General features: G+C 41.8%; 1 protein-coding gene across 1 annotated transcript; it reads left to right on the top strand.

Annotated features, from left to right (window-relative positions):
• Window positions 1-1,517: 1,517 nt before the first annotated feature.
• On the top strand, window positions 1,518-6,843 carry LOC129773165 (uncharacterized). Its single transcript, XM_055776740.1, has 4 exons — window positions 1,518-2,110; window positions 2,699-3,008; window positions 3,108-6,489; window positions 6,581-6,843. The coding sequence occupies exons 1-4, from the start codon at window positions 1,518-1,520 to the stop codon at window positions 6,841-6,843; spliced, it is 4,548 nt and encodes a 1,515-aa protein (XP_055632715.1).
• The last annotated feature ends 6,680 nt before the right edge of the window (window positions 6,844-13,523 follow it).

Genomic DNA, 13,523 nt, shown 5'->3' with positions numbered 1-13,523 from the left:
TATGATGCTGGGCATGACATCAAACTTTGATGAAATATTAAATAATAACTTACTACAGTTAAGTATTATGCATTGGAAGCTGTGGAAATATGTCTCCTATTAAACGACTCACAGCTTTCAAAAATATTCGCAATATTTGTCAAGATATTACTAATAATATTTTTGACTCAATTTCACTCCCATAACCCATTTTCATCCCCATCGACTGTGATCAGAATCTAAATAAAATAAAAGTTAAAAATAATTGTCACACTCTCACATAACACTCACGCGACGGTATGACAAAATCGTCATCCGTGGTCACTGACCACTGTCCGAGAACAATTCCCCAAAAATGGTTTGCCGAAAAACAATAGGCACAAGAAACTATAAATTACGCATGTAATCCACACGCACTCTCTCTTTCGCCAATAAATCATCATACGATATACAAGTGTTTAATTCATTCGGTGTGATCTCACAAAGTATTTTTCTATTCGTTTCGTCGTCTCAGTCGGCTGTTAAGCTCACGCGTTTCATCCGGTGACAAAGATCCGATTCCGCTTAAGTGACGCGCGTACAATTGTACATTTCGGTGCGTTTCTGGTGCTGCATATTGCAGTGAAGAAAGTCCTTCGAAACCGGACTATAGTGTTCGCTTTAATTTCGTACATTTGGTCCTTCGAGCCGGATCGAAGGTGTTCCGGCCAGAAAGTGCATCGCGTGTGTCGCTCGAATAAAACTGATATCGGTTCGTTATTGAAACGCGTTAGTGGTTGGAAGTGATACCAAGACGGACAAACATTGCGCCATTGCGTCGTGAATAAGCGTCGGTAATTCTGCTTTCGCAAGCAGTCGAAATTGTGGTCGAAGCTATAAGTTCGTTCGTGTGAGAATTCAACTATCAATAATTGATAAAGCCAGAATTGGCAGTGAGTGCAATCGAAAAATCGCGTATTGCGCTTGGGATAGCATCAAGGCGGATGCTACTCTATTCATTGTGGTGAAGATTCTGAGGACGTGTCGTCCATTTTGCGAACACGACTATTCATGGACGCCACGCCATTTTGGACGCTGAATTCACATCGGAAAAATCCTGCCTATTGAAGTGGTGGAAGGAGCACCATTCTTAAAAATCACATTTCCCGGACAAGTTTCCCGGTGAGTACGTTCCATATTATTCGCATGTGATTTGCATTAGCTTCAATTAAGTTTTATACATACAATTCAAAGTTGGGTGACTGATTATTAGAGTCATTGTGGCAATTGGTGATTGACGGTACGCGAATCGAGTGGAAAACCGTTTCGCGCCCTCGATTTGCGATACCGCGTAGAAGTGGGTACGTTCGCGACGGGAAGGAGATTCACGATTCGATTAAATAAACTGCTCACTTCCATTCGATTTCGCGATCGCGATAGATCAATACACCGCGACGGGAAGGAGCAATCGATTTGATTTGTGTATTGTTCTCGTTTGGTTCGGTTTCGCCTGAGATCAGCTAGTTTTTGTCGAATAGAATTTCATTGATTGGATCACAATGCCACCGAAAGAGGAGAAAATTCTGGCTGAGCGTTTGGTTCAACAGCAAGGCCTTTTTGCAACACGTAACGCAATCGAAAAATTTATTGAGAATTACGACGCAGAGCGTGATACTCATCAAATCTCGGTACGATTAGAGTCTTTGGATCGTGTCAACGCTAGTTTTCTCGAAGTTCAGGATGCCATTGAGAGACTAGACAAATCGGAGATGCTGGAAGCGCATTTGGAAGAACGTGTCGATTTTGAACAACGGTTTTGTGAAACGAAGGGTTTCCTCCTGTCCAGATGTTCGAACGATGCAAATCAAACTTTGTTAAATACATCGATTACTGCGAATTCATCATCGTACCCTACCAATTTTCACCTTCGTCTTCCGAAAATCGACCTCCCCAAATTCAATGGTGATTTTTCACGTTGGTTGTCGTTTAGGGACACATTCACGTCCATGGTCCACTCGAATGGGGACATTCCCACCGTCGCCAAATTGCAATACTTGTTGCAGTCACTTGAAGGAGAAGCAAAGAAGCCGTTTGAATCCATCGATATTGAAGCAGATAATTACGCTGTCAGCTGGGAGGTCCTGCTTAAGAGGTACGATAACCGTCGTTTTCTAAAAAGACAACTTTTTCGAGCTCTTTACGACTTGCCAGTAGTGAAAGAAGAAGTAGGCAAACGCATTCACGGGCTGATCGACGACTTTCAGCGTCATGTACGAGCTCTCGCAAAATTAGACGAGCATGTACACCATTGGGACACACCGCTTATTAACCTACTTTCATATAAATTAGATCAATCTACTTTGAGGGCTTGGGAGGAAAAAACAAGCAATAAAGATGATGTCAAATACGATGAATTTGTTGAATTCCTTTACCAAAGAGTTCGTATTTTGAATACCGTCGGTTCAGATCACCATCAACCCTCACTATCAAAGACGACAACTACACACCAAATTCCAAGAGTGAAATTTTTCGCAAACGCAGTGAATAGTTCTCAAGTTCAGTGCATACTATCCTGCTCAGACAGCCATAACCTTCGAAATTGTCCTGTGTTTCTTACGAAAAATGTCCGTCAACGTCGCGAATTAGTTTCGCAGAAACGAATGTGTTGGAATTGTTTAAGCTCCGGTCATCATGTGAAGAAGTGCAATTCTAAATTCTCCTGTCGTACTTGACATGACAGGCATCATACGTTGCTGCTCGATTCAGCCAAAGTGTCGCAAAACTCTTCCGTATCATCGTCTTCTCCCGTTCAACAATCGCTTCCATCCACGTCAGGTCGCGTGGATCCCTCCAGTAGTTCTTCGGCTACATCTCAGGTTAGCATGACGGTCCAATCCGCATGCCCCTCGGTTTTGCTGGAAACGGTTGTCCTCAATGTTGTTGATGATCACGGAAACACACATAAGGCACGGGCACTACTCGATTCAGCATCAATGTCGAATTTTATGTCGCAACAGCTGGCTAAGAGCCTCTTCAATCGTCGCACCAAGGTAGACGTTTCCATCGCAGGAATCGGTTTATCAACATAGAAGATTAGGAGCGCGATTACCGCCACTATCGAATCACCATTTCAACCATTCTCCACGAAGATGGAATTTCTAGTTTTGAAGCATCCATCGGCAGAGCTGCCGACCGTTCCTATCAATATGTCGGAATGGAACATCCCTAATGTTGTATTGGCTGATCCTCAGTTCAATGTCCCTGGGAAAATTGACCTCGTCATAGGGAGTGAATCATTCTGGGAACTGCATACAGGACAAAGAATTTCACTTGGGAATAATCGTCCATGGCTTGCTGAAACGCCATTCGGATGGGCGGTGTCTGGTTCTACGACCAATTCCATTTCACAAACGCCAAACGTTTGTTTCCTTTCCACCGCAAATGATTGTCTGGAAACAGTACTTCAGAAGTTTTGGGAGATAGAAACTGTTCCAACTTGTTCTTCGTTCTCCGACGAAGAAAATTATTGTGAAGAATTATATAAAACAACAACTATTCGTGATCCATCAGGGCGATACGTCGTTCGTCTACCCAGAACAGAAAAACCGGAAGTTATACTGGGAGATTCGAGATCTGTCGCCGAACGCAGACTCTTTAGTTTAGAGCGACGATTGCAGCGAGATCCAGTCACGAGGAAAGCGTATCATCGCTTCATGGATGAATATGTGCAACTTGGACACATGGAGCAGATTAAAGGACCTGTGAATGATACAATACCTCATTTTTACCTACCACATCACTTAGTATTCAAAGAGACAAGCACCACAACGAAAACCAGGGTTGTGTTTGATGCATCGTGCAAGTCAGCTTCTGGTTATTCGCTAAACGACACATTACTGGTTGGTCCTGTCGTCCAACGTGACTTACTTTCCATCGTCATGAAGTTCCGGATACATCATGTTGTAATTGTTGCCGACATTGAAAAAATGTACCGGCAGGTACTGGTTCACCTCGATGATCAGTCATTTCAACGCATTCTGTGGCGATCGAGTCCAGACGATCCCATTTCTACATATCAATTGAAGACGGTTACCTACGGTACATCGTCTGCTCTTTACCTTGCGACGAAAACACTCCAGCAACTTGCAAATGATTATGGTGGATCAGATTTCCACGCAGTGAGATCACTTCGGGAAGATTTTTATGTCGATGATCTGCTCACTGGTGCAGCAGACGTAGAATCAGCAATCAAACTTCGTCGGGAATTATCCGCAATGCTCAGCTCCGCTGGGTTTCCTCTGAAAAAGTGGGCATCTAATGCAACTGAAGTTCTTGAGGATGTGCCGCCAGAGGATTTGGCCATTCTTCCGTACCGTAGCCTCCAGGACGAGCAAGCTGTCTCCACTCTTGGTCTTGTATGGGAACCAAAGTCCGACACACTACGGTTCAATGTTCATTTGCCGCTTCCCTCTGCCGTCCTGACAAAACGAAAGGTGATGTCATACATCGCACGGATCTTCGATCCGCTCGGACTAGTCGGTCCTACGATTTCTAAGGCCAAACTGTTCATGCAGCGTTTGTGGGCTCTGAAGCACAACGGCCAAAGCTGGGACTGGGACACTCCCTTCCCATTGAAACTGCAAGAAGAATGGAAACAGTTCCATTCTACACTCAATCTCCTTAGTGAAGCTCGTATCCCGCGATTTGTATCGATGCCTGACTCCGTCAGCATTCAGCTTCATTTCTTCTCTGATGCGTCGGAAAACGCATATGGTACCTGTTGTTACGTCAGGACTGAAACATCCGATAAAATCTCGGTCCAATTATTGACTTCCAAGTCAAAGGTCGCACCATTGTCAACCCGACATTCCATTGCTAGACTAGAGCTATGCGGAGCACATCTATCTATGCTGCTCTTCAAGAAGGTTAACAACGCCCTTCAAACTCCTTCGACTGTTCACTTTTGGACGGATTCTACCACGGTCCTTCAATGGTTACACGCTTCGCCAAGCCGCTGGAAAACATTTGTGTCGAATCGAGTTTCACAAATCCAACTCAACACCAATGTTGACTGTTGGAAACATGTTGCGGATATTGATAATCCCACTGATGATATCTCCAGAGGACTACAGCCTGCAGATATTATCACCCGCACTAGATGGTGGAGAGGGCCACCATGGTTAGTACTTCCTTCTGAAGGCTGGCCCATCACCTCATTTTCCAAGGAAGAAACCGCTGGTGCATTGTCGGAAAGCCGAAAATCTCCATTAATTGCAATGACGTCAGTACAGTCTACATTTTGCAATGAATTATTCAGTCGGTTCTCGAGTTTCACCAAGTTACGTCGTGTCACAGCTTTCTGTCAACGCTACATAGAAAATCTACATAGCCGTTATTTAGCTCAACGTGAGAATTCAGAAAATTTAAAACCATCGAACATCGTCATCAGCACTAGTGTAATGCCTGATCCGCTTAATTCGTCGGAACTTCGTAGAGCAGAAAACTTCTTATGTCGTTTGGCGCAAGCCGAAATGTTTGCGGAAGAAATTTCCAACCTTACAAGTGGGGAACGAGTCGCGAAAAATTCGCCACTCAAATGGTTGAACCCATTCATCGATCGAGACAACATCCTTCGTGTCGGTGGCCGGTTAAGCAACGCTCCACTGACGACCGAAACCAAACATCCACTCGTCCTCTCTGCTAAGCATCCGCTCTCTGCTTTGTTGGCTAGTCATTATCATTTGAAGCTACTGCATGCAGGTCCACAACTCATGCTCGCTACTCTCCGCCAGAAGTATTGGATTCTGGGCGGAAGAAACTTGGTTAAATCCGTCTTTCACCATTGCCACACTTGCTTCAAAAGCAAGCCCACACTAGTCCAACAAAGCACAGCCGATTTGCCAGCATCGAGAGTCTCGCCAACCAGACCATTCTCTGTTTGCGGAGTGGACTACTGCGGTCCATTTTTTATAAAGTCACCTGTGAAAAAGCGCGGTCCCACCAAGGCCTATGTGGCCATTTTTGTCTGCTTCTCCACCAAGGCAGTTCACATAGAGTTGGTGAGTGACCTGTCCACCCCAGCGTTTCTAGCTGCACTTCGCCGCTTAGTTGCTCGTAGAGGAAAAATATCAGAATTGAATTCTGACAACGCCACGGCATTTAAGGGCGCATCGAATGCACTACATCGCATCTATCGCATGCTGAAGGTCGACGAGGATGAACGGAGACTCATATTCGACTGGTGTGCCGACAACGAAATTCGTTGGAAATTTATTCCGCCCCGCGCACCGCATTTCGGCGGTCTCTGGGAGGCCGCGGTGAAATCAGCGAAATCACATATGCTGAAGACCATTGGAAATGTCAACATATCATACGAGGACATGCTGACACTTTTGGCACAAGTTGAGATGTGTCTCAACTCTCGTCCTCTCACCCCGATGCCACAGGATCCGTCCGATCTGGAGGTCCTTACACCTTACACCTTACACCTTACACTTTCTGATCGGCGAGAATATGCAATCCGTTCCAGAGGTAGACCTAACGAGGACTGCTGAAAACCGTTTGGATCACTGGGAATTAACCCAGAAGAGGTTCCAAGTCATCTGGTCGCGGTGGTATCCAGAGTATCTTCAGCAGCTGCAGTCACGTGCTACAAAAGGATGTAATCCACCTGTCCGCATCGAAGAAGGACGAATAGTCATCATCAAGGAGGACAATGTTCCCTCAGCTAAATGGCCTCTTGGAAAAATCACCAAGCTTCATCCCGGAAAGGATGGTGTAGTCCGGGTGGTCACCCTGAGGACTGCATCAGCCAAGGAAGTCGTTCGCGCTGTATCCAAGATTGCTCTCCTTCCGGTACTCTCCCAGTCATCGAGCATCGAATAACTACGATCCAGGTAGAGCAACCCAAATGGGAGAACTTGCTCGAAGCGCACCTGCACATAGCACAGGTAATTGCGGTTCCAAATTCTCTAATTTTATCGTTCGATCTACCTGGTCTTTTTTCTCTCTATTCTCGGTTGACGTGTGACAACTTCTCCAAACATCATTCCTGGCAAGACTACCACACCAACTGTCCATCGCATCGCAATCTTGGATTTGGAACTAGCCTGGAATATGATCGTAGTTGAATCGCCTGGCATGATTCAAGGTGGCCGGAATGATCAGAATCTAAATAAAATAAAAGTTAAAAATAATTGTCACACTCTCACATAACACTCACGCGACGGTATGACAAAATCGTCATCCGTGGTCACTGACCACTGTCCGAGAACAATTCCCCAAAAATGCTTTGCCGAAAAACAATAGGCACAAGAAACTATAAATTACGCATGTAATCCACACGCACTCTCTCTTTCGCCAATAAATCATCATACGATATACAAGTGTTTAATTCATTCGGTGTGATCTCACAAAGTATTTTTCTATTCGTTTCGTCGTCTCAGTCGGCTGTTAAGCTCATGCGTTTCATCCGGTGACAAAGATCCGATTCCGCTTAAGTGACGCGCGTACAATTGTACATTTCGGTGCGTTTCTGGTGCTGCATATTGCAGTGATGAAAGTCCTTCGAAACCGGACTATAGTGTTCGCTTTAATTTCGTACAGACTGTATGCAAAGTTGCTTAAATGACTCACGTGTTTAAACGTTTCACAACGTTTCACTACTATCAGAGATGGTGCTGCCAACTCCTAAGACTAGTTGGCATGAAATTTGTCATGTGCATTTTATGCAAAGTATGCATTATCTCTTTTCATTACGAACTATGCGTCAAACAGGAAAGTTTAGGTGATCTTAGAAAATCCTTTGAGTGACCATGAGAAACTAATATGCAATTGATGTAAACGGAGGCAAAGTTGCTTGTGATTTATACTCATAACAATTAAAGTCAATGGAGCACATTGGCTCTATGATCTTCTGAACTTTGGATTGATTTGGAAAATCCATTACATCTGATGTTTATATAAGCTCAAAGCCAGCACAGTACGCGTGCTCTATCAACTATTTTGGGTGAGTTTTCTTGCAATGAACATTGCACCAGTCGTGGAATGTTTTGAAGGACCTAGAAAATCTGATACAGGAAAACCTGTTATTGTGCGGCTACTTTTTGTGCGATTTCTCATTTGTGTGACTGTTCAGATGCGATAGTATTATTTGAGTGATTAGTTTGTGTGATTCGAGACCCGATGTCATAAAAAAAATCGCACAAGAAGAGGCGCACAAACGACGAATCACTCGAAAAGGGACCGCACAAAAACAGGTTTGCCTGTATTTATAGAAATTCAAAGACAGTGTAGCACGCTCCTGCTTGAGTAGACTGTTAAGGGAGTATTCTAGTCTGGAAATTTGGAAAAATCTGAATTTTTTTCCTTTATATTTCTGTATTTTAGACATACAAGAATATACCCTAGAAAGGACTTATCGAAAATCCTATTACTTACCGAGTTAGAGCCATTCTAGTGATGCGGTATCTAACCTGGTACAGTCATAACAATGAATTTCAAACGCGTTTTTCTCGAAACTAATTTCTTCAACCTGGCGTACACGATATCTCAAGTTCTACCGAACTGATTCATGTCAAATTTATATGGGTACAATCTGCAGGCATCTCTCTATCGCAAGAACCTCTTAAAAATAATATATTTTTTAAAATTTTACTATTTTAAAAAAATCGGGAAACGTAAGAAAAAACATTTTGAACCGCATTTTGTTTTTCAAACGGCCACCATTTTGTCAAACAAGATGTTATTGACTTGTCCGAGGTTCATGCGATAGCGGCATCTTTACTTATTCAGAATCTGTTCGATTTTTTTTTGTTCCATATAACCAGAAGGGCTGAAAAAGTGTACAGCATGACACAACTTTTTTTGAACCCTCTCACTTCATCAGCTCTCAACTATTTTAGTTATGAATATTTTTTCTCCGTTCAATTTTTGTTTTATTGGTAAAAGATAGATGAACAAATAATGATATAATAGATAGTAAAGATATTCTTTGTTTTATTTTTACGGAGCCCCATAAAACGTCCGAAATTCGTGTCTCTACACTAGAATACCCCCTTAAAGCGATAAAAGTTAAGCGATACCCATATCTATTTTTGAAGTACTTTAATAAGTTTCTAGCATTCGTGAAAGCTTTTCATGTCGTGCTTTTCCGATAAAACAACGACGAATTGGACGATATGGGAAGATCAAAATTACAGTCTCGCCTGTCGCAGAACACTAACCTTATTGAATTCGGAATTGTAGGCAGGAGAAAGATGACAATGGATCGATCGAACGATAAGTGTAAAAAAATAGTCAAGGAAGGTGGAGGGAGACAATATTTATACATTGTAAATATATTTTAAATAAAATGATGAGAATATAAATAAAAAAATGCATAAAACTGGATAATTTTTAAAAAAACTGGAAGTTTTTAGGATGACTGGATCGAGAAAAAAAAAACTGAAAAAATCCGGTTTAAACTGAAACGTTGGCAACACTGTTTCTGTTCCACAGATATAAGTCAGAGAGTATGAATGTGAATTAATTCGACGCATTGATTTTCTTAGTGCACTATTACAATGTTTGAGAGCGGTTTTGACTAATGGGCTGACTTTCAGCAAATTTGGCTTTACATGAATCTGGAATTTTAGATCGATTCGAACGGTCGAGGAATCAAGGCATACCGGAGCCAACGTTAGCCAAACAGACGCCCTCATAACGAAAGGCGAAAAGGACATCCTCGGGAGCGTACACCTTGACGGACATAAAATGTAAATGATGTTAAATTTATGAGCACCCACACGGAGGCAGTCCGGTCGTAAAAAAGTGCCCTGACTGCATCATACATGAGCATACCATTCAGCAGTTAATCCCGCTCCAGATCTACAGCAAAGATCTACCCAAAATGAGTGGCGACTGGGTGGGAGAAGAACGAGGGAGCGATCGAGACAGAGATAGATACCATAAAAACAAATGACCGCAACAAATTGAACCGTTTCCCGCGTGGCGCAGCAGCCACGACTGCTGTCGATTGCAAGAACTTCGTTTGGGTCCAAAATTAATTGGCTCGCATTAGGCAGTCGGGGTATGAAACTTGCAGGTTGAGCCACTCTAATTCAATAAAAAAATAATAACAATGCGGAGTCTAGTTTTGTCCGAGTCCGTGGGCAACTTATGACGGAACGGAACGTTGGCGGACGTGAGTTCGCTTTAGAGAGGGAGGAAAACAAATGGTACCAATTTCTCCAACTGTCAAAATATGTTCCAAAATGTTAAGCTACATGGGAAAAAAGTAGCCGTAAGCGATCGCTGTGTGATTTGCAGGATCTAATGGGCATCATTAACCCTAATCAGACCATCTGACATTCTCCCGGCTGGCGGTCGGAGGATAAATCCGACGCGAGGAATCGAGCACATTAACCATAGGAAGAGAGCAAAATGTGGCAAATGAGCCGAGCAAACCCGTAAAACTGATGGCAGCAAAATTTTTCGACTACTTGAAACCATGCCGAGTAGAAGTACTGAATAAGTTTAATTTCTCGCCTCGGCTACAACTCACTCACATGTAAAGTGTATCTTTCATGATAGATCTTGGCAGCTTCCAGCTTCGCACCGGAGAGAGAGAGAGCGCAAAAAAATCATCTTCCGAGACGGAAGGAAATAACTCATATCTTGCTGCTACTTCTGCTGCTGATGCTGATTCTCCGAAATTCTCGGCTCTTAATCTTCTCAACGCGTCGAATGTGTTGAATGGGAAAATCTTCACCGAGAAGAGGAGAAAATTGCCAAAACGAAAAGCATCTCTAGATCTGAATCTGACGCCGACGATCTCTTCTCGAATCATAGCCCAAAGTCTGGGGCTCCATGATTTTCCTCAGGGCTCTAGTTGTGTGAAGATTAAACTCATTCGTCCGGGCGAGGGAGAGGGGGGACTGGGAGCCTTGGAAGACTTGGTGTTGAACTGGCCAAAATTTTCTCAGTTGTTAATCCCCAATAATCTTCGCAATTTATCTGGAACTTCTCCTTTCGAAAGGCGTACGAACGTTTTGCCAAATTTTACCGAACTACTTGTGGAGGAAGGTTTCGTTCCAAATATTTACATTGCCGGCACCGGTTTGGTTTGGTTTACCTAACAACTATTCCCATAAAAATCAATGATAAGCGTTGCAAATGGCAATTATCCCAACGAAAATCGCTGTCGAAGCTTCCACCCCTCGCATTATCTCTCACAGCGAGGCAGCATATTTCACGCGTCATTAACGCCGGAGACAAATTTCTGCGGTTTGGGCAGGGCAGGGCAGCAACTCTGACAGCCACCCTCTCTCTCCCTCTGCTCAGTGGTGGGCCACTCTCTGGTTTTTCCCGATTCGTCTCGAGATGATCCTGTTAAAGTGATTATCATAAAAAGTGGACTCATTTCGGTAATCATAATTTTATTATCTACGCCAGCTTTGTGGGATATGTGTGCGCAAACGTGTGTTTATGTAAGCGAAGAGAGGAGGCGGTGGCAGTAATTTGGTTATCTGTCACTCTGTGGGAAGGGGCGAGGATGCGCACCCTCGTTCCTAGTAGGGAGATAATAAATTGATATGGATTTCACTGTGATTATTTATGGTTTCATATGAGGGATGATTTTATGACTAACTTTTCAGATTATACAGGGCTGTGGCCATGTCGAGAAGTCTGTTTAGTTAAAATGATTTGAGATGCTGGTTTTGTTTGTTGTTATTTTAATGCAACTTTTGACGAGAAAATCGATTCTTTAATGATTTTTGAAACCTTCTTCAATTTTTACATTAGGTAACTTCTTATATTGTGTTCGTTCCATTAGTCTTCTTTTTTTGAAAAATAGTTTTACGTTCTTGCTTCCGCGTCGTATAAAAATTATTTTGATCGCAGATATTATTCTTAAGGGGTATTGTAGTGTAGAGGCCAAATTTCGGACCTTTTATCTATCTCCGAAAAACTAAGACAAAGAATTTTATTTCACCATCCATTATATCATTATTTGTTTATCTATATTTTAACAATAAAACAAAAATTGAACGGAAAAAAATATTTATAACTAGAATAGTTACAAGCTCATGAAGTGAGGGGATTCAAAAAATAGTAGTGTCGTGGAGTACATGATTTCAACCTTTCTGGATATTAGAAACAAAAAAATGAAACAGATTATGAAGCCGTAAAGATGTCGCTATCACATGAACCTCTGATATTTTTTTTAAAATAGTAAAGTTTAAAAAATATGATTTTTATTGGTTCATGCGATAGAGAAATATATACAGATTGTATTCAGTATAACTTAAGATATCGTGTATGTCAGTTGGAAAAAAAAAGTTTCGTGAAAAACGCGTTTAAAATTGTTATGGCCGTACCAGATTATAAACTGCATTCACTAGAATGAATATGTCTCGGAAGATAATGGGATTTTTGAAAATTCCTTTCTAAGGTATAGAATACTCTCTTAACCTGTTACTTTCTAAAACTGTCAAAGTGTTAACGTCCGTACCTCTCACGCTAAAAGTTCAATCTTCACTCCCGACATTTTTCCGAAATGGAAGCAAAGTGGCGAACCAGCCAAAAGTGTTGAAAGTCACTATAATACAGAAAGAAAAAAAAGGAAAAAAAACAATTCCAAAATTAAAAAACCAATGTTTGTTTCAACATCTACCGTTCCAAATTTAAATCATTCGCTGAAACTTGATTCATATTACGAACATTATATCAATAATAATTTTAATGGAGGTTTCTTCATTAATGTTCATTCCTCATCTATTTATAGTAGACTAACTTACCCGGCAAACGTTGTTCTGCCATTTAAATTATTTCTAGACAATATTTTGGGTGTTAAATAAAACATAACTAATGTATTTTAAACGAGTTTGAATGTTTTATCCGAATACCATTTACCCGAAACACGTTTATCCGAATGTAACACATACCCGAATGACATATACCCGAATGCGAGGAATACACGAATGAACATTTACCCGAAAGTAATAAATACCCGAATGCGACATTTACCCGAATGCAGTATTTACCCGAATGAATTGTTAACCCGAATGAAAAAGCGAAAATTCCGACAAATCAGATTATGAATTTTGTCGAATCTCCTGTTACAAAGTAAAATGAGAAATTGTAATGAGGAAATTCGGAAAAGATGTTGAAGATTTCGCTGTGTCATTTTAAGAAATTAGTGTAGGTACAATTGACATTTCGTGTTCTTTCCTTTCCGCATTGCCCTGAAGGTCAAGAGATCATTCAGAAATGAGCATGGATTATGTAACATTATGAAAATTATGCAGGTAACTTTAACATAAAAAATTAAATGAAAATGTGAAAAGAATAGATAAGGAAAAAATTGTACTTAGGTATTTACCACCGCAGCGCAATTTTTATCATGAATGTATTATTTCGTGATAAATTTATCTAAAATCAGTGTAGTGGTACGAAGTCCCCATTCAACGAGGATAAGGAACCGAGACGGTACGACGCAATCCAACTCGGCCGCCGACTCGTCGTCGAAAGCGGCGGCCTCTCGCAAGCAAACCTGTGTTCCACCGATTGCCCGGTTTGTTTGC

Source organism: Toxorhynchites rutilus, chromosome 3, assembly GCF_029784135.1.
Source record: "Toxorhynchites rutilus septentrionalis strain SRP chromosome 3, ASM2978413v1, whole genome shotgun sequence".
Lineage (NCBI taxonomy): Eukaryota > Metazoa > Arthropoda > Insecta > Diptera > Culicidae > Toxorhynchites > Toxorhynchites rutilus.
Note: the sequence above shows the minus strand (reverse complement) of the source record. Positions and strands in the feature narration are given on the sequence as shown.

Coding starts and splice junctions, on each gene's coding strand:
- LOC129773165 (XM_055776740.1), top strand. CDS start 1,518: ATGCCACCGAAAGAGGAGAAAATTCTGGCTGAGCGTTTGGTTCAACAG. Junction 2,111..2,698: donor TGGGAGGTCCTGCTTAAGAG/GTACGATAACCG, acceptor TTGACATGACAG/GCATCATACGTTGCTGCTCG. Junction 3,009..3,107: donor TCTTCAATCGTCGCACCAAG/GTAGACGTTTCC, acceptor TTCTCCACGAAG/ATGGAATTTCTAGTTTTGAA.